The sequence below is a fragment of the Oncorhynchus kisutch genome, unplaced genomic scaffold (assembly GCF_002021735.2).
Source record: "Oncorhynchus kisutch isolate 150728-3 unplaced genomic scaffold, Okis_V2 Okis06b-Okis10b_hom, whole genome shotgun sequence".
Taxonomy (NCBI): domain Eukaryota; kingdom Metazoa; phylum Chordata; class Actinopteri; order Salmoniformes; family Salmonidae; genus Oncorhynchus; species Oncorhynchus kisutch.
This window is the reverse complement of record NW_022261983.1, coordinates 21,409,444-21,430,852: the sequence shown is the minus strand read 5'-3', so window position 1 is coordinate 21,430,852 and position 21,409 is coordinate 21,409,444. Positions and strand designations below refer to the sequence as shown.

At 44.2% G+C, this 21,409-nt stretch overlaps 1 protein-coding gene across 1 annotated transcript in view; it reads left to right on the top strand.

The window, feature by feature from the left end:
• Positions 1-21,370, top strand: part of LOC109886454 (WD repeat domain phosphoinositide-interacting protein 2) — a 27,958-nt gene extending 6,588 nt beyond the window's left edge. Inside the window, exons 5-13 of the mRNA XM_031814023.1 lie at positions 1,648-1,745; positions 1,860-1,952; positions 2,717-2,787; positions 4,751-4,858; positions 6,208-6,286; positions 6,370-6,455; positions 11,909-12,016; positions 13,778-13,875; positions 20,289-21,370. Coding sequence (XP_031669883.1) covers positions 1,648-1,745; positions 1,860-1,952; positions 2,717-2,787; positions 4,751-4,858; positions 6,208-6,286; positions 6,370-6,455; positions 11,909-12,016; positions 13,778-13,875; positions 20,289-20,404 — 857 coding nt within the window. The 3' untranslated portion in view covers positions 20,405-21,370. The remainder of the gene's footprint in view (positions 1-1,647; positions 1,746-1,859; positions 1,953-2,716; positions 2,788-4,750; positions 4,859-6,207; positions 6,287-6,369; positions 6,456-11,908; positions 12,017-13,777; positions 13,876-20,288) is intronic.
• Positions 21,371-21,409: the final 39 nt, after the last annotated feature.

Below are 21,409 nucleotides of genomic sequence, written 5' to 3'. Positions count from 1 at the left end.
AACCCTTAACCTAGAACTACATCTGACCTAACCCCTCAGGTAAAACCCTTAACCTAGAACTACATCTAGCCCAACCCCTCAGGTAAAACCCTTAACCTAGAACTACATCTAGCCCAACCCCTCAGGTAAAACCCTTAACCTAGGACTACATCTGACCTAACCCCTCAGGTAAAACCCTTAACCTAGGACTACATCTGACCTAACCCCTCAGGTAAAACCCTTAACCTAGAACTACATCTGACCTAACCCCTCAGGTAAAACCCTTAACCTAGGACTACATCTGACCTAACCCCTCAGGTAAAACCCTTAACCTAGGACTACATCTATCCCAACCCATATATATACTAAAGTATGTGGAAAACCTTTCAAATTAGTGGTTTCGGCTATTTCAGCCACACCCGTTTCAGACAGGTGTTTAAAATCGAGCACACCGCCATGGAATCTCCATAGACAAACATTGGCAATAGAATGGCCTTACTGAGGAGATCAGTGACTTTCAACACGCTCACAGAATGGGAAATGGTTTGTCGAGATCGGCGTGGAAGAACTTGACTGGCCTGCACGGAGCCCTGACCCCAACCCATTGAACTCCTTTGGGATGAATTAGAACGCCGACTACGAGCCTAATCGCCCAACATCAGTGCCCGACCTCAGTAATGCTCTTGTGGCTGAATGGAAGCAAGTCCCCTCAGCAATGTTCCAACATCTAGTGGAATCTGAAACTGTTTAATCCAACCGTATTGTATTTAGTAGTTTTGTGTTCTCTCCTCCTGTAATATCCGTGTGTTCTCTCCCCAGGGTTGTGTGTTCTCTCCCCAGGGTTGTGTGTTCTCTCCCCAGGGTTGTGTGTTCTCTCCCCAGGGTTGTGTGTTCTCTCCTACTGTAATATCCGTGTGTTCTCTCCCCAGGGTTGTGTGTTTTCTCCCCAGGGTTGTGTGTTCTCTCCCCGGGGTTGTGTGTTCTCTCCCCAGGGTTGTGTGTTCTCTCCCCAGGGTTGTGTGTTCTCTCCCCAGGGTTGTGTGTTTTCTCCCCAGGGTTGTGTGTTTTCTCCCCAGGGTTGTGTGTTTTCTCCCCAGCGTTGTGTGCTTTCTCCCCAGGGTTGTGTGTTCTCTCCCCAGGGTTGTGTGTTCTCTCCTACTGTAATATCCGTGTGTTCTCTCCCCAGGGTTGTGTGTTCTCTCCCCAGGGTTGTGTGTTCTCTCCCCAGGGTTGTTTGTTTTCTCCCCAGGGTTGTGTGTTCTCTCCTACTGTAATATCCGTGTGTTCTCTCCCCAGGGTTGTGTGTTCTCTCCCCAGGGTTGTGTGTTCTCTCCCCAGGGTTGTGTGTTTTCTCCCCAGGGTTGTGTGTTCTCTCCTACTGTAATATCCGTGTGTTCTCTCCCCAGGGTTGTGTGTTCTCTCCCCAGGGTTGTGTGTTCTCTCCCCAGGGTTGTGTGTTCTCTCCCCAGGGTTGTGTGTTCTCTCCCCAGGGTTGTGTGTTCTCTCCTACTGTAATATCCGTGTGTTCTCTCCCCAGGGTTGTGTGTTCTCTCCCCAGGGTTGTGTGTTCTCTCCCCAGGGTTGTGTGTTTTCTCCCCAGGGTTGTGTGTTTTCTCCCCAGGGTTGTGTGTTCTCTCCTACTGTAATATCCGTGTGTTCTCTCCCCAGGGTTGTGTGCTCTCTCCATCAGTAATGATAACTGTTACCTGGCCTACCCCGGCAGTGCTACAATAGGAGAGGTCCAGGTGTTCGACACGGTCAACCTGGTACGACACACACACACACACACACACACACACACACACACACACACATTGAAGATAGCTAGCTCTACTACAACTGTGCTGTTTCAGTCTCTGTGTGTTTAACTGTGTCTCCAGAGGGCAGCCAACATGATCCCAGCCCATGACAGTCCATTAGCAGCTGTGGTGTTTGATGCTAGCGGAACCAAACTGGCCACAGCCTCGGAGAAGGTGAGACACTTTAAACTGTTACACTGAACTACTGAGGTGGTGTCAGCCGGTCCCTCTTCCCTGACCCTTAACCCTGGCCCTTAACCCTGGCCCTTAACCCTGACCCGTAACCCTGGCCCGGCGGCAGGGTAGCCTAGTTTTTAGAGCGGTGGACTAGTAACCGGAAGGTTGCAAGTTCAAACCCCCGAGTTGACAAGGTACAAATCTGTCGTTCTGCCCCTGAACAGGCAGTTAACCCACTGTTCCTAGGCCGTCGTTGTAAATAAGAATTTGTTCTTAACTGACTTGCCTAGTTAAATAAAGCTAAAATAAAAAATAAAAAAACCTGACCCTTAACCCTGACCCTTAACCCTGACCCTTAACCCTGACCCTTAACCCTGACCCTTAACCCTGACCCTTAACCCTGACCCTTAACCCTGACCCTTAACCCTGACCCTGACCCTTACCATACAGATACTATTTTCTATCCATCTCTATGGCCCTGACCCTTAACCCTGGCCTTGACCCTTAACCCTGGCCTTGACCCTTAACCCTGGCCTTGGCCCTTAACCCTGGCCTTGACCCTTAACCCTGGCCTTGGCCCTTAACCCTGGCCCTTAACCCTGACCCTTAACCCTGGCCCTTAACCCTGACCCTTCCATGGTAGCAGATCTGATGGGTATTAACAGTGTAGTGGTGGACCGGCTGGAAGTGTGTGTGTTGTAACCTCGCTGTATCAGGGATCAGCTATCCTGTGTGTAAATGTAACCGGTGGTTTCTGATAGGGTACGGTGATTCGTGTGTTCTCCATCCCTGAGGGACAGAAACTGTTTGAGTTCCGTCGAGGAGTCAAAAGGTAGGACTTCTTCTTCGTCTCCCTCCTTCTTCTTCTCCCTCCTTCTTCTTCTTCTCCCTCCTTCTTCTTCGTCTCCCTCATTCTTCTTCTTCTCCCTCCTTCTTCTTCATCTCCCTCCTTCTTCGTCTCCCTCCTTCTTCTTCGTCTCCCTCCTTCTTCTTCATCTCCCTCCTTCTTTCTTCATCTCCCTCCTTCTTCATCTCCCTCCTTCTTCTTCGTCTCCCTCCTTCTTCTTCATCTCCCTCCTTCTTCTTCATCTCCCTCCTTCTTCTTCATCTCCCTCCTTCTTCTTCGTCTCCCTCCTTCTTCTTCATCTCCCTCCTTCTTCTTCATCTCCCTCCTTCTTCTTCATCTCCCTCCTTCTTCATCTCCCTCCTTCTTCTTCATCTCCCTCCTTCTTCTTCATCTCCCTCCTTCTTCTTCTCCCTCCTTCTTCTTCATCTCCCTCCTTCTTCTTCATCTCCCTCCTTCTTCTCCCTCCTTCTTCTTCATCTCCCTCCTTCTTCTTCGTCTCCCTCCTTCTTCTTCATCTCCCTCCTTCTTCTTCATCTCCCTCCTTCTTCTTCATCTCCCTCCTTCTTCTTCATCTCCCTCCTTCTTCTTCATCTCCCTCCTTCTTCATCTCCCTCCTTCTTCTTCATCTCCCTCCTTCTTCTTCATCTCCCTCCTTCTTCATCTCCCTCCTTCTTCTTCTCCCTCCTTCTTCTTCTTCTCCCTCCTTCTTCATCTCCCTCCTTCATCTCCCTCCTTCGTCTCCCTCCTCCTTCTTCATCTCCCTCCTTCTTCTTCATCTCTCTCCTTCTTCTTCATCTCCCTCCTTCTTCTTCGTCTCCCTCCTCCTTCTTCATCTCCCTCCTTCTTCTTCATCTCTCTCCTTCTTCTTCATCTCCCTCCTTCTTCTTCATCTCCCTCCTTCTTCTTCTTCTCCCTCCTTCTTCTTCATCTCCCTCCTTCTTCTTCATCTCCCTTCTTCTTCTTCGTCTCCCTCCTTCTTCTTCGTCTCCCTCCTTCTTCTTCATCTCCCTCCTTCTTCGTCTCCCTCCTTCTTCGTCTCCCTCCTTCTTCATCTCCCTCCTTCTTCTTCGTCTCCCTCCTTCTTCGTCTCCCTCCTTCTTCTTCATCTCCCTCCTTCTTCTTCTCCCTCCTTCTTCTTCTTCTCCCTCCTTCTTCATCTCCCTCCTTCATCTCCCTCCTTCGTCTCCCTCCTCCTTCTTCATCTCCCTCCTTCTTCTTCATCTCTCTCCTTCTTCTTCATCTCCCTCCTTCTCTTCGTCTCCCTCCTTCTCCTTCATCTCCCTCCTTCTTCGTCTCCCTCCTTCTTCTTCATCTCCCTCCTTCTTCGTCTCCCTCCTTCTTCGTCTCCCTCCTTCTTCATCTCCCTCCTTCTTCTTCGTCTCCCTCCTTCTTCGTCTCCCTCCTTCTTCTTCATCTCCCTCCTTCTTCTTCATCTCCCTCCTTCTTCTTCATCTCCCTCCTTCTTCTTCTCCCTCCTTCTTCTTCATCTCCCTCCTTCTTCTTCATCTCCCTCCTTCTTCTTCTCCCTCCTTCTTCTTCTTCTCCCTCCTTCTTCATCTCCCTCCTTCATCTCCCTCCTTCGTCTCCCTCCTCCTTCTTCATCTCCCTCCTCCTTCTTCATCTCCCCCCTTCTTCGTCTCCCTCCTTCTTCTTCTTCTCCCTCCTTCTTCTTCATCTCCCTCCTTCTTCTTCATCTCCCTCCTTCTTCTTCATCTCCCTCCTTCTTCTTCGTCTCCCTCCTTCTTCTTCGTCTCCCTCCTTCTTCTTCATCTCCCTCCTTCTTCTTCGTCTCCCTCATCTCCCTCCTTCTTCATCTCCCTCCTTCATCTCCCTCCTTCTTCTCCTTCATTCCACTCTATATAGTAATATGTGTTTTAATAGTGGACAATATTAAATGAGCTACAGCTGAGTTCAGTCTGACACACTGAAGTGTGTGTGTGTGTGTTAGGTGTGTATCTATCTGTTCCCTGGCCTTCAGTATGGAAGGCCTCTACCTATCAGCATCCAGTAACACGGAGACGGTCCACATCTTCAAACTAGAGACGCAGAAAGAGAAGTAAGTACCCCCCCCCCCCCCCCCCTCACCTGGCTGCATTAGTCTGATTCTAGATGTTGTCCTGTATATTAACATGGTGTGTGTGTGGTGTAGGCCAACAGAGGAGGTGTTGTCCTGTATATTAACATGGTGTGTGTGTGTGTAGGCCAACAGAGGAGGTGTTGTCCTGTATATTAACATGGTGTGTGTGTGTAGGCCAACAGAGGAGGTGTTGTCCTGTATATTAACATGGTGTGTGTGTGTAGGCCAACAGAGGAGGTGTTGTCCTGTATATTAACATGGTGTGTGTGTGTGTAGGCCAACAGAGGAGGTGTTGTCCTGTATATTAACATGGTGTGTGTGTGTGTAGGCCAACAGAGGAGGTGTTGTCCTGTATATTAACATGGTGTGTGTGTGTGTAGGCCAACAGAGGAGATGTTGTCCTGTATATTAACATGGTGTGTGTGTGTGTGTAGGCCAACAGAGGAGGTGTTGTCCTGTATATTAACATGGTGTGTGTGTGTAGGCCAACAGAGGAGGTGTTGTCCTGTATATTAACATGGTGTGTGTGTGTAGGCCAACAGAGGAGGTGTTGTCCTGTATATTAACATGGTGTGTGTGTAGGCCAACAGAGGAGATGTTGTCCTGTATATTAACATGGTGTGTGTGTGTAGGCCAACAGAGGAGGTGTTGTCCTGTATATTAACATGGTGTGTGTGTAGGCCAACAGAGGAGGTGTTGTCCTGTATATTAACATGGTGTGTGTGTGTAGGCCAACAGAGGAGGTGTTGTCCTGTATATTAACATGGTGTGTGTGTGTAGGCCAACAGAGGAGGTGTTGTCCTGTATATTAACATGGTGTGTGTGTGTAGGCCAACAGAGGAGGTGTTGTCCTGTATATTAACATGGTGTGTGTGTGTAGGCCAACAGAGGAGATGTTGTCCTGTATATTAACATGGTGTGTGTGTGTGTAGGCCAACAGAGGAGATGTTGTCCTGTATATTAACATGGTGTGTGTGTGTGTAGGCCAACAGAGGAGATGTTGTCCTGTATATTAACATGGTGTGTGTGTGTAGGCCAACAGAGGAGATGTTGTCCTGTATATTAACATGGTGTGTGTGTGTGTAGGCCAACAGAGGAGGTGTTGTCCTGTATATTAACATGGTGTGTGTGTAGGCCAACAGAGGAGGTGTTGTCCTGTATATTAACATGGTGTGTGTGTGTAGGCCAACAGAGGAGGTGTTGTCCTGTATATTAACATGGTGTGTGTGTAGGCCAACAGAGGAGATGTTGTCCTGTATATTAACATGGTGTGTGTGTAGGCCAACAGAGGAGGTGTTGTCCTGTATATTAACATGGTGTGTGTGTAGGCCAACAGAGGAGCCGACGACATGGGGTGGATACCTTGGGAAGGTCCTGATGGCGTCCACCACCTACCTGCCCTCTCAGGTGAGTGGGACTTCCTTTTGAGAGAGAGAGTGTGTGGTGTGTGTGTGTGTGTTGTCTGACCATGTCTCCTCTGTGTGCGTCAGGTGACAGAGATGTTCACTCAGGGACGAGCCTTCGCCACCGTACGACTGCCCTTCTCTGGACACAAGAACATCTGTGCTCTGGCCCTGTAAGAACACCCACTAGAACGTTCTCTACCAGACTCTAGAGCTGGGACCATATTCCCCCCCACACACCCACTAGAACGTTCTCTACCAGACTCTAGAGCTGGGACCATATTCCCCCCACACACTAGAACGTTCTCTACCAGACTCTAGAGCTGGGACCATATTCCCCCCACCCACTAGAACGTTCTCTACCAGACTCTAGAGCTGGGACCATATTCCCCCCCACACACCCACTAGAACGTTCTCTACCAGACTCTAGAGCTGGGACCATATTCCCCCCACACACTAGAACGTTCTCTACCACACTCTAGAGCTGGGACCATATTCCCCCCCACACACCCACTAGAACGTTCTCTACCAGACTCTAGAGCTGGGACCATATTCCCCCCACCCACTAGAACGTTCTCTACCACACTCTAGAGCTGGGACCATATTCCCCCCCACACACCCACTAAAACGTTCTCTACCAGACTCTAGAGCTGGGACCATATTCCCCCCCACACACCCACTAGAACGTTCTCTACCAGACTCTAGAGCTGGGACCATATTCCCCCCACACACTAGAACGTTCTCTACCACACTCTAGAGCTGGGACCATATTCCCCCCACCCACTAGAACGTTCTCTACCAGACTCTAGAGCTGGGACCATATTCCCCCCCACACCCACTAGAACGTTCTCTACCAGACTCTAGAGCTGGGACCATATTCCCCCCCACACACCCACTAGAACGTTCTCTACCAGACTCTAGAGCTGGGACCATATTCCCCCCACCCACTAGAACGTTCTCTACCAGACTCTAGAGCTGGGACCATATTCCCCCCACCCACTAGAACGTTCTCTACCAGACTCTAGAGCTGGGACCATATTCCCCCCACCCACTAGAACGTTCTCTACCAGACTCTAGAGCTGGGACCATATTCCCCCCCACACACCCACTAGAACGTTCTCTACCAGACTCTAGAGCTGGGACCATATTCCCCCCACCCACTAGAACGTTCTCTACCAGACTCTAGAGCTGGGACCATATTCCCAACATCGCCCTGCTCTCCCCCAGTTTATCTGACGTTGGTCATTTGGGGGATTAGCCAACACAACATTCTTCCATATTGTTTGGTCGTCAATAGTAATGTGCATTAATCTGCTTCCTGCAATGAAAGTATCGTCCCTGTTTCACTGCCTGCCCTCACTTCCTCTCCTCACTTCCTCTCCTCACTGCCTGCCCTCACTTCCTCTCCTCACTGCCTGCCCTCACTTCCTCTCCTCACTGCCTGCCCTCACTTCCTCTCCTCACTGCCTGCCCTCACTTCCTCTCCTCACTGCCTGCCCTCACTTCCTCTCCTCTCTGCCTGCCCTCACTTCCTCTCCTCACTGCCTCTCCTCATTTCCTCTCCTCACTTCCTCTCCTCAATGCCTGCCCTCACTTCCTCTCCTCACTGCCTCTCCTCATTTCCTCTCCTCAATGCCTGCCCTCACTTCCTCTCCTCACTGCCTCTCCTCACTGCCTGCCCTCACTTCCTCTCCTCTCTGCCTGCCCTCACTTCCTCTCCTCACTGTCCCACGGGGTGAAGGGAGGGCTCAGCGTACTACAGCTGAGCAACATTTCAAATGTAGTAAAGCTGGAAGTCAGTTTTAACAGCTGTTACTGGTGTTAAAGATGGGGGGGATTATTGAGGAACGACTGCCACTTTACAAACAGAGTAGGGTAATTGAGATGCGCCTGAGAAAACGGAGTGGCACTATTTGCTGTGAAATCATCAAGTGTTCTTAATGTCTACCAAGCAACGTTTTTGGAGAACATACAATGTACTGTTCGATCAATTGCATGGCTGTCGAGCAACGATCACATTTTGAGTTAGCAATCTAGCTGATGTGTTTTGAGTTCCCACTTCCTCAGGTGGTGAATTATATAGCCTAGGCCAGTATTCACAAAAAAACTGCCAGACAAATTCATCTCTAAAGAGACTAAATAAATCTGATCATTCTGGATCCTATTTTATCATGTTGCACATTAAACTATCCATCATTCATTCCCTGAACATGTTAGAACATGTCTTGTGTTATAGTGTAATATAGTGTTGTAGTAATAATAGTGTTGTATTAATAATAGTGTTGTATTAATAATAGTGTTGTATTATAGTGTAATATAGTGTTGTATTAATAATAGTGTTGTAGTAATAATAGTGTTGTATTAATAATAGTGTTGTATTAATAATAGTGTTGTATTAATAATAGTGTTGTAATAATAGTGTTGTATTAATAATAGTGTTGTATTAATAATAGTGTTGTAATAATAGTGTTGTTATATAGTGTTGTATTAATAATAGTGTTGTAATAATAATAGTGTTGTATTAATAATAGTGTTGTATTAATAATAGTGTTGTAATAATAGTGTTGTTATATAGTGTTGTATTAATAATAGTGTTGTATTAATAATAGTGTTGTATTAATAATAGTGTTGTATTAATAATAGTGTTGTAATAATAATAGTGTTGTATTAATAATAGTGTTGTTATATAGTGTTGTATTAATAATAGTGTTGTAACAATAATAGTGTTGTATTAATAATAGTGTTGTAATAATAATAGTGTTGTATTAATAATAGTGTTGTATTAATAATAGTGTTGTAATAATAGTGTTGTTATATAGTGTTGTATTAATAATAGTGTTGTATTAATAATAGTGTTGTATTAATAATAGTGTTGTAATAATAATAGTGTTGTATTAATAATAGTGTTGTTATATAGTGTTGTATTAATAATAGTGTTGTAATAATAATAGTGTTGTATTAATAATAGTGTTGTTATATAGTGTTGTATTAATAATAGTGTTGTAATAATAATAGTGTTGTATTAATAATAGTGTTGTATTAATAATAGTGTTGTAATAATAATAGTGTTGTATTAATAATAGTGTTGTTATATAGTGTTGTATTAATAATAGTGTTGTAATAATAATAGTGTTGTATTAATAATAGTGTTGTAATAATAATAGTGTTGTATTAATAATAGTGTTGTTATATAGTGTTGAAATAATAATAGTGTTGTAATAATAATAGTGTTGTTATATAGTGTTGAAATAATAACAGTGTTGTTATATAGTGTTGTTATATAGTGTTGTATTAATAATAGTGTTGTAATAATAATAGTGTTGTATTAATAATAGTGTTGTTATATAGTGTTGTATTAATAACAGTGTTGTTATATAGTGTTGTATTAATAATAGTGTTGTAATAATAATAGTGTTGTATTAATAATAGTGTTGTTATATAGTGTTGTAATAATAATAGTGTTGTAATAATAATAGTGTTGTATTAATAATAGTGTTGTTATATAGTGTTGTATTAATAACAGTGTTGTTATATAGTGTTGTATTAATAATAGTGTTGTAATAATAATAGTGTTGTATTAATAATAGTGTTGTATTAATAATAGTGTTGTAATAATAGTGTTGTTATATAGTGTTGTATTAATAATAGTGTTGTAACAATAATAGTGTTGTATTAATAATAGTGTTGTAATAATAATAGTGTTGTATTAATAATAGTGTTGTATTAATAATAGTGTTGTATTAATAATAGTGTTGTAATAATAATAGTGTTGTTATATAGTGTTGTAACAATAATAGTGTTGTATTAATAATAGTGTTGTAATAATAATAGTGTTGTTATATAGTGTTGTATTAATAATAGTGTTGTAATAATAGTGTTGTTATATAGTGTTGTATTAATAATAGTGTTGTAACAATAATAGTGTTGTATTAATAATAGTGTTGTAATAATAATAGTGTTGTTATATAGTGTAATATAGTGTTGTAACAATAATAGTGTTGTATTAATAATAGTGTTGTAATAATAATAGTGTTGTAATAATAATAGTGTTGTATTAATAATAGTGTTGTATTAATAATAGTGTTGTAATAATAATAGTGTTGTAATAATAATAGTGTTGTATTAATAATAGTGTTGTATTAATAATAGTGTTGTAATAATAATAGTGTTGTTATATAGTGTAATATAGTGTTGTATTAATAATAGTGTTGTATTAATAATAGTGTTGTAATAATAATAGTGTTGTATTAATAATAGTGTTGTTATATAGTGTTGTATTAATAATAGTGTTGTATTAATAATAGTGTTGTTATAATAATAGTGTTGTATTATAGTGTAATATAGTGTTGTAATATAGTGTTGTATTAATAATAGTGTTGTATTAATAATAGTGTTGTTATATAGTGTTGTAATATAGTGTTGTATTAATAATAGTGTTGTATTAATAATAGTGTTGTTATAATAATAGTGTTGTATTATAGTGTAATATAGTGTTGTAATATAGTGTTGTATTAATAATAGTGTTGTATTAATAATAGTGTTGTTATAATAATAGTGTTGTATTATAGTGTAATATAGTGTTGTATTAATAATAGTGTTGTATTAATAATAGTGTTGTATTAATAATAGTGTTGTATTAATAATAGTGTTGTATTAATAATAGTGTTGTAATAATAACAGTGTTGTATTAATAATAGTGTTGTAATAATAACAGTGTTGTAATATAGTGTTGTATTAATAATAGTGTTGTATTAATAATAGTGTTGTTATAATAATAGTGTTGTATTATAGTGTAATATAGTGTTGTATTAATAATAGTGTTGTATTAATAATAGTGTTGTATTAATAATAGTGTTGTAATATAGTGTTGTATTAATAATAGTGTTGTATTAATAATAGTGTTGTATTAATAATAGTGTTGTATTATAGTGTAATATAGTGTTGTATTAATAATAGTGTTGTAATATAGTGTTGTATTAATAATAGTGTTGTATTAATAATAGTGTTGTATTATAGTGTAATATAGTGTTGTATTAATAATAGTGTTGTATTAATAATAGTGTTGTATTAATAATAGTGTTGTTATATAGTGTTGTAATAATAATAGTGTTGTATTATAGTGTAATATAGTGTTGTATTAATAATAGTGTTGTATTAATAATAGTGTTGTTATATAGTGTTGTATTAATAATAGTGTTGTATTAATAATAGTGTTGTAATAATAATAGTGTTGTATTAATAATAGTGTTGTTATATAGTGTTGTAATAATAATAGTGTTGTATTAATAATAGTGTTGTAATAATAATAGTGTTGTATTAATAATAGTGTTGTAGTAATAATAGTGTTGTAGTAATAATAGTGTTGTTATAGTGTTGTATTAATAATAGTGTTGTTATATAGTGTTGTATTAATAATAGTGTTGTAGTAATAATAGTGTTGTATTAATAATAGTGTTGTTGTAATAATATTGTTGTATTGATGTATTAGTCGTTATTCAGCAAAATGGGTCAATTTATCATGCTAACTTTTTGCCGATATCGCCAAGCTCTAACACTCACACGCTGGGAAGCGCACACACAGTCAGATGAGTCTGATTCAAGTTTGTGTGTGTGTGTGTGTATGTAGGATCCAAAAGATTCCTCGTCTCCTGGTAGCAGCAGCTGATGGATATCTGTACCTCTATAACCTGGACCCACAGGAGGGGGGAGAGTGTACCCTGATGAAACAACACAGGTAACAAACACCCTGATGAAACAACACAGGTAACAAACACCCTGATGAAACAACACAGGTAGCACTGAAACAACACAGGTAACACACTGGTGAAACAACACAGGTAGCACTGAAACAACACAGGTAGCACTGAAACAACACAGGTAACACACTGGTGAAACAACACAGGTAACACTGAAACAACACAGGTGGCACTGAAACAACACAAGTAACACACACTAGTGAAACAACACAGGTAACACACTGATGAAACAACACAGGTAACACTGAAACAACACAGGTAACACACTGATGAAACAACACAGGTAACACTGAAACAACACAGGTAACACACTGATGAAACAACACAGGTAACACACTGATGAAACAACACAGGTAACACACTGGTGAAACAACACAGGTAATACACCGATGAAACAACACAGGTAGCACTGAAACAACACAGGTAACACACCGATGAAACAACAAAGGTAACACTGAAACAACACAGGTAACACACTGATGAAACAACACAGGTAACACTGAAACAACACAGGTAACACACTGAAGAAACAACACAGGTAGCACTGAAACAACACAGGTAACACTGAAACAACACAGGTAACACACTGATGAAACAACACAGGTAACACACTGTAAGGAAGCTTCTGTTATCTGTATTGGTCCAGTTCTGTGTTGTCCAATGGGTCGTGGGCTCCATTCCTCAATGCCAGGGTCGTGGTCTCCATTCCTCAATGCCAGGGTCCTGGGCTCCATTCCTCAATGCCAGGGTCCTGGGCTCCATTCCTCAATGCCAGGGTCCTGGGCTCCATTCCTCAATGCCAGGGTCCTGGGCTCCATTCCTCAATGCCAGGGTCCTGGGCTCCATTCCTCAATGCCAGGGTCCTGGGCTCCATTCCTCAATGCCAGGGTCCTGGGCTCCATTCCTCAATGCCAGGGTCCTGGGCTCCATTCCTCAATGCCAGGGTCCTGGGCTCCATTCCTCAATGCCAGGGTCCTGGGCTCCATTCCTCAATGCCAGGGTCCTGGGCTCCATTCCTCAATGCCAGGGTCGTGGTCTCCATTCCTCAATGCCAGGGTCCTGGGCTCCATTCCTCAATGCCAGGGTCCTGGGCTCCATTCCTCAATGCCAGGGTCCTGGGCTCCATTCCTCAATGCCAGGGTCCTGGGCTCCATTCCTCAATGCCAGGGTCCTGGGCTCCATTCCTCAATGCCAGGGTCCTGGGCTCCATTCCTCAATGCCAGGGTCGTGGGATCCATTCCTCAATGCCAGGGTCGTGAAATCCATTCCTCAATGCCATGGTCCTGGGCTCCATTCCTCAATGCCAGGGTCGTGGGCTCCATTCCTCAATGCCAGGGTCGTGGGCTCCATCCCTCAATGCCAGGGTCCTGTGCTCCATTCCTCGATGCCAGGGTCGTGGGCTCTATTCCTCAATGCCACGGTCGTAGGGTCCTGCGCTCCATTCCTCGATGCCAGGGTCGTGGGCTCCATTCCTCGATGCCAGGGTCGTGGGCTCCATTCCTCAATGCCAGGGTCGTGGCTCCACTCCTCAATGCCAGGGTCGTGGGCTCCACTCCTCAATGCCAGGGTCGTGGCTCCACTCCTCAATGCCAGGGTCGTGGGCTCCATTCCTCAATGCCAGGGTCGTGGAATCCATTCCTGCTCAGGCCACACATATGTACTCATTGAAAGTAGTTTGGATAAAAGTGTCTGTTAAATGGCATACAGTATATGAACTTAAATCATTCTGTGTTCCTCAGGTTAGACGGCAGTGCTGAGCCGCCCAATGAGATCCTGGAACAGGGGTCACATGACCGACCCCTTACTGCACAGACCTACAACACCGCTGGGATGAAAGGTACACACCCCCCAGGGCGTCGTTAGTCAAATTGGCACCGGACGACCTGGGCCGGCAGGTAGCCTAGTGGTTAGAACGTTGGATCAGTAACCGAAAGGTTGCTGGATCAAATCCCTGAGAATGTCCTTCTGCCCTGAACAAAGCAGTTTCTTTATTTTTAATTTATTGAACCTTTATCACAAGCAGTTCGCTACACTCGCATTAACATCTGCTAACCATGTGACCATTAACATCTGCTAACCATGTGACCATTAACATCTGCTAACCATGTGACCATTAACATCTGCTAACCATGTGACCATTAACATCTGCTAACCATGTGACCATTAACATCTGCTAACCATGTGACCATTAACATCTGCTAACCATGTGACCATTAACATCTGCTAACCATGTGACCATTAACATCTGCTAACCATGTGACCATTAACATCTGCTAACCATGTGTATGTGACAACTACAATTTGATTTGATTTAACGAGACAAGTCAGAACACATTCTTCTTTACAATGATGGCCTACCAGGGAACAGTGGGTGCAGGGGTATATATATATATAACCTAAAGTTTTGAACAGGCTATATTGCAGCAATGACCAATAAGACTAGTACCTACCGTACCCAACAAATGACAGTGATAGGCTATTTCTTTTACAACAGGCCTACTCGTTTTTTATTGAACCTTTATTTAACCAGGAAGGTTATTGAGATTAAAATCTGTTTTTCAAGAGCGCCCTGGCCAAGATAGGCAGCACCAAGTCATTACAAAGAAACTACAGACAGACAACATGAAAAACTACAAGTAATCTAGTAAAAACCATTGAATTCACAAGAGTATAAAACAGCTAATTAAAAACACTGACAGGTCAGGGAATCAGCCTCAAAATCCTTCATCAGTGATTTAAAAACACTGACAGGTCAGGGAATCAGCCTCAAGATCCTTCATCAGCGATTTAAAAACACTGACAGGTCAGGGAATCAGTCTCAAGATCATTCATCAGCGATTTAAAAACACTGACAGGTCAGGGAATCAGCCTCAAGATCATTCATCAGTGATTTAAAAACACTGACAGGTCAGGGAATCAGCCTCAAGATCATTCATCAGTGATTTAAAAACAGTGACAGGTCAGGGAATCAGCCTCAAGATCATTCATCAGTGATTTAAAAACACTGACAGGTCAGGGAATCAGCCTCAAGATCATTCATCAGTGATTTAAAAACACTGACAGGTCAGGGAATCAGTCTCAAGATCATTCATCAGTGCTTTAAAAACACTGACAGGTCAGGGAATCAGTCTCAAGATCATTCATCAGTGCTTTAAAAACACTGACAGGTCAGGGAATCAGTCTCCAGATCATTCATCAGTGATTTAAAAACACTGACAGGTCAGGGAATCAGCCTCAAGATCATTCATCAGCGATTTAAAAACACTGACAGGTCAGGGAATCAGCCTCAAGATCCTTCATCAGTGATTTAAAAACACTGACAGGTCAGGGAATCAGCCTCAAGATCATTCATCAGCGATTTAAAAACACTGACAGGTCAGGGAATCAGCCTCAAGATCATTCATCAGCGATTTAAAAACACTGACAGGTCAGGGAATCAGCCTCAAGATCATTCATCAGTGATTTAAAAACACTGACAGGTCAGGGAATCAGCCTCAAGATCATTCATCAGCGATTTAAAAACACTGACAGGTCAGGGAATCAGCCTCAAGATCATTCATCAGTGATTTAAAAACACTGACAGGTCAGGGAATCAGCCTCAAGATCATTCATCAGTGATTTAAAAACATTGACAGGTCAGGGAATCAGTCTCCAGATCATTCATCAGCGATTTAAAAACATTGACAGGTCAGGGAATCAGCCTCAAGATCCTTCATCAGCGATTTAAAAACACCAATCAGGACAAGTTCTTCCAGTTTAAAAGTATTTTGTAAGGTGTTCCAAGACGATGGCGCAGAGGACATAAAAGCCCTTTTACCAAATTCAGTTCGGACATTTGGAACAGTTAGCAGGATAAAGTCCAGCGAACGAAGAGAGTACCCACCACATTTCTGAACAATAAAAATGCACAAATAAAAAGGTAGTAATTTTATTTTGTCAATAAAAGTATACCAGTGACTGAGCCTACGAGTGACTAGAGAAGGCCAGCCAACTCAGTGGTGCGTAAGGGTTTTGCAGTTTAAAATAAATCTCAAAGTGCCATGGTAAAGAGTGTCAATTGATCTCATATATAAAATATCCCCATAGTCTAGTAAAGGCATAAATGTAATAAGTGGAAGGTTCAGAGGTCTATTTCTTGCATTAGAAAACAACATTAGTTTAGTTTTGTCAGTATTGAGGATAAGCTTCAATTGACACAAGGTATGTTGAACAGTATAAAAAGCAGTTTGCATGTTCTGGGAAGCGTTTGTAAGAGACGAGGCACAACAGTAAATAACAGTATCATCAGCATAAATATTAAGTTGCGCATTTTGGACATGTTTGTCTAAATCATTGATATAAATAGTGAATAAGAGAGGACCCAGTACAGAGCCTTGGGGCACACCATTCAAGACAGACAATTTAACAGCCCATCGAATTGAGTGCACTGAGTTCTATCAGACAGATAGTTAGCAAACCATGCAACTGCATGCTCTGAAAGACCTACACTCGACAATCTCTGCCTCAGTATAGCATGATCAACTGTATCAAACGCCTTAGAGAGATCAATAAAAAGTGAGACACAGTGCTGTTTTTTGTTAAGGGCTTCAGTGATATAATTTACAACCTTCATGGCTGCTGTAATTGTGCTATGCTTCTTCCTGACGCCCGATTGGTACATTGATAAAATAGAGTTAGTAAATAAAAACTATTTTAGCTGTTCACTAACAAGGGTTTCAAGTATTTTCACCAGGGGTGACAGCTTTGAGATTGGCCTATACTTATTTAAAAGAGTTGGATCTCCCCCTTTTAAAAGTGGTAGGACAAATGCTGAGTTCCAGATCTTTGGGATTTCATTACATTCCAGGGTTAGATTGAACAGAGATGTAAGTGGTTCAGCTATGAAATCAGCTGCCAGATTTAAAAGGCAGGGATCAAGAAGATCAGGACCTGCAGGCTTTCAGGGCTTTATGTACCACCTGCACTGAGAATGGCTAAAAGTTTGACCAGCTCTCACTGGTTCATCCACACAGGGTTGTACAGAGACAGAGGACACTGAATCAAACAGTCTACCAGATGATACAAAGTGCTCATTGAAACAATTCAGCATTTCAGTTTTGTCATATATAGCAACAGAGTCCTTCAAAACACATGACGGTAATTCATTAACATTACTGTTACCAGACATCGACTTAATAGCCTTCTAAAACTTTCTAGGGTCATTCAGGTTATCAGTGGTAACAGACATCAAATATTCAGACATGGCCTAACCCATCGTTAGCTTAAACTGAATACGGAGCATACAAAGAAAATGTCTCAACAGAATGAAACAAAACACATTTGCCGACAATAAAAAAAAGTTTTTTTTTAAAGTAAAAAAACAGTAGCCTGCATTTGGCCATGCTAACTCTTTTCTAATCTTTGTCCACTACAATATTAGAATGTGTCCATACATGGGCTCATACTCTCTGACTTAGATTTTACATCAATGAAAAAGGCCTCCATCAATCAACATTATCCTCGGCCAAGGCTCTTCTCTCCCTGTCCTCAGCAGCAGGCACATGATAAGGCAGCAAGCAAGGAGTGAGAGAATGGTGCTGAAGTGTGAAATCAGGGTGCATGATGGGTAGCCCCAGAGAATTTGGCCGGCTACGATTTTATTTATCGGCTTTTAATTTATTTCATCGGCCAAAAGCCGGCAATTACCGGCTAACAGAAAACGCTTATTGCGCGCTCCCTCAAACTGAGACATCTGTGGCATTCTGTTGTGTGGTAAAACCGCACATTTTAGAGTGACCTTTTATTGTCCCCAGCACAAGGTGCACCTGTGTTGTTTAGTCAGCTTCTTGATATGCCACACCTGTTAGGTGGATGGATTATCTTGGCGAAGGAGAAATGCTCACTAACAGGTAAACAAATTTGTGCACAAAATTATAGAGAAAGAAGCTTTTTGTGCCAATTCAGGACTAAAACAAATATGTGGAATGTCTGGTGGTCCCCGAGGAGAGGGTTGGGAAAGCAGCAGGGTATCCCTCCACTGGGTAGAAGCAGGGTATCCCTCCACTGGGTAGCAGCAGGGTATCCCTCCACTGGGTAGCATCAGGGTATCCCTCCACTGGGTAGCAGCAGGGTATCCCTCCACTGGGTAGCAGCAGGGTATCCCTCCACTGGGTAGCAGCAGGGTATCCCTCCACTGGGTAGCATCAGGGTATCCCTCCACTGGGAGGCAGCAGGGTATCCCTCCACTGGGTAGCAGCAGGGTATCCCTCCACTGGGTAGAAGCAGGGTATCCCACCACTGGGTAGCAGAAGGGTATCCCTCCCCTTGGTCTGGTAGCAGCAGGGTATCCCTCCACTGGGTAGCAGCAGGGTATCCCTCCACTGGGTCTGAGTAGCAGCAGGGTATCCCTCCACTTGGTCTGGTAGCAGCAGGGTATCCCACCACTTGGTCTGCTAGCAGCAGGGAATCCCTCCACTGGGTAGCAGCAGGGTATCCCCCCACTTGGTCTTGGTAGCAGAAGGGTATCCCACCACTTGGTCTGGTATCCCTCCACTTGGTCTGGTAGCAGCAGGGTATCCCTCCACTGGATAGCAGCAGGGTATCCCACCACTTGGTCTGGTAGAAGCAGGGTATCCCACCACTTGGTCTGGTAGCAGCAGGGTATCCCACCACGTGGTCTTGGTAGCAGAAGGGTATCCCACCACTTGGTTTGGTAGCAGCAGGGTTCCCTCCACTGGGTAGCAGCAGGGTATCCCTCCACTGGGTAGCAGCAGGGTATCCCACCACTTGGTCTGGTAGCAGCAGGGTATCCCACCACTTGGTCTGGTAGCAGCAGGGTATCCCACCACTTGGTCTGGTAGCAGCAGGGTATCCCACCACTTGGTCTGGTAGCAGCAGGGTATCCCACCACGTGGTCTTGGTAGCAGAAGGGTATCCCTCCACTTGGTCTGGTAGCAGCAGGGTATCCCTCCACTGGGTAGCAGCAGGGTATCCCACCACTTGGTCTGGTAGCAGCAGGGTATCCATCCACTTGGTCTTGGTAGCAGCAGGGTATCCCTCCACTGGGTAGCAGCAGGGTATCCCTCCACTTGGTCTGGTAGCAGCAGGGTATCCCTCCACTGGGTAGCAGCAGGGTATCCCCCCACTTGGTCTGGGTAGAAGCAGGGTATCCCACCACTTGGTCTGGGTAGCAGCAGGGTATCCCCCCACTTGGTGTGGTTGCAGCAGGGTATCCCACCACTTGGTCTGGGTAGTAGGAGGGTATCCCACCACTTGGTCTGGTAGCAGCAGGGTATCCCTCCACTTGGTGTGGTTGCAGCAGGGTATCCCACCACCTGGTGTGGTTGCAGCAGGGTATCCAACCACTTGGTCTGGGTAGCAGCAGGGTATCCCACCACTTGGTGTGGTTGCAGCAGGGTATCCCACCACTTGGTCTGGGTAGCAGCAGGGTATCCCCCCACTTGGTGTGGTTGCAGCAGGGTATCCCACCACTTGGTCTGGGTAGTAGGAGGGTATCCCACCACTTGGTGTGGTTGCAGCAGGGTTTCCCTCCACCTGGTGTGGTTGCAGCAGGGTATCCCCCCACTTGGTGTGGTTGCAGCAGGGTATCCCACCACCTGGTGTGGTTGCAGCAGGGTATCCCACCACTTGGTCTGGGTAGCAGCAGGGTATCCCACCACTTGGTGTGGTTGCAGCAGGGTATCCCACCACTTGGTCTGGGTAGCAGCAGGGTATCCCACCACTTGGTCTGGGTAGCAGCAGGGTATCCCCCCACTTGGTGTGGTTGCAGCAGGGTATCCCCCCACTTGGTCTGGTAGCAGCAGGGTATTCCTCCACTGGGTAGCAGCAGGGTATCCCTCCACTTGGTCTGGTAGCAGAAGGGTATCCCTCCACTTGGTCTGGGTAGAAGCAGTGTATCCCTACACTGGGTAGCAGCAGGGTATCCCCCCACTTGGTGTGGTAGCAGAAGGGTATCCCTCCACTTGGTCTGGGTAGAAGCAGGGTATCCCTACACTGGGTAGCAGCAGGGTATCCCTCCACTTGGTCTGGTAGCAGAAGGGTATCCCTCCACTTGGTCTGGGTAGAAGCAGGGTATCCCTACACTGGGTAGCAGCAGGGTATCCCTCCACTTGGTCTGGTAGCAGCAGGGTATCCCTCCACTGGGTAGCAGCAGGGTATCCCTCCACTTGGTCTGGTAGCAGCAGGGTATCCCCCCACTTGGTCTGGTGGGATACCCTGACTCCTGACCTCTAACCCATGTCCTCTCCTCAGGTTACTGTGAGGAGGCGGGTGCAGTGGGAGGGGCGGGACTAGAGGATGACCTCAGCGATCTGCGATTGGACGATGAGAATGAAGAGCAGCCGCCACTCATCCTGGAGACGGACTGACTGACAGCTACAGCAACCAATCAGAGAGCCCCTCTGGTGTTGCTTGGAACATGTAACATGGAGGGTGGGATTAAAAACTCTCAGTGTTCAACAGCGCCTCTGTCTGTCTGTGGATGTATACATGTTTCTCCCTCCCTCTGTCTCCCTCCCTCCCCCTCTGTCTCCCTCCCTCCCCCTCTGTCTCCCTCCCTCCCTCTGTCCACCTGTGCAGGTGACTCTTTAGCTTTGCATGTACATGTGCCAAGACCAGAACGCTACGCAACGCTCTAACAAGGACCTCTGAAGTGTGTGTGTGTGTGGGTGGGTGGGCTGAGCTGTAAATGTGTGTGCTGGGCATGTACATTAGCATACGTTAGCTTCCCAGTCGCTCACTGGCTACCCAATCAGATGAAGGCTCAGTGGACAAGCCTTGCCCCTTCTCGCTGAGGCCTTCAGACATTGGCAGATGAAATTGATTGACAGATCAGTCAGACCAGTGTCTGATTGGGCGAGGAATTTAATCCATAGAGATAGAGGACTCATCATGTATATCACCTGTTTTACCATGGACATTGCCATCATCCACCATTTTAAAGTAGTCAACTGGGTGGGGATTACTATGGGTTGTAACTTCAATGGTGCTGTCACAGACTCTAATAGCACAGATACAAAGATGATTCCTCTATCTACCTCTATGGTGTAACCAGGGATGTAGCTAGGGGTGAGTGATGTTTAGCCAATAGAGGCCTACATTCCTGGAGGTGATGTCTGATTTGATTGGTCAGAAACTACATGTAGTGACATCATCAAGGCGGGGCATGTCCACTGGGTCTCGTCAGACACATGCCTTCCCATGATCCTCTGGGGTGAGGCGGAGCGGCTGGACGGACGGGTTCACATGATCAGACATTTTCTAATGATTCATGATTTTGTATAAAATGTGAAACGGTGTTGATTGGGAAATAAATAAAGTCCATGTTAATGTAACAGACATGTTTCTGTGTCCTTCATGTTGATGTAACAGAC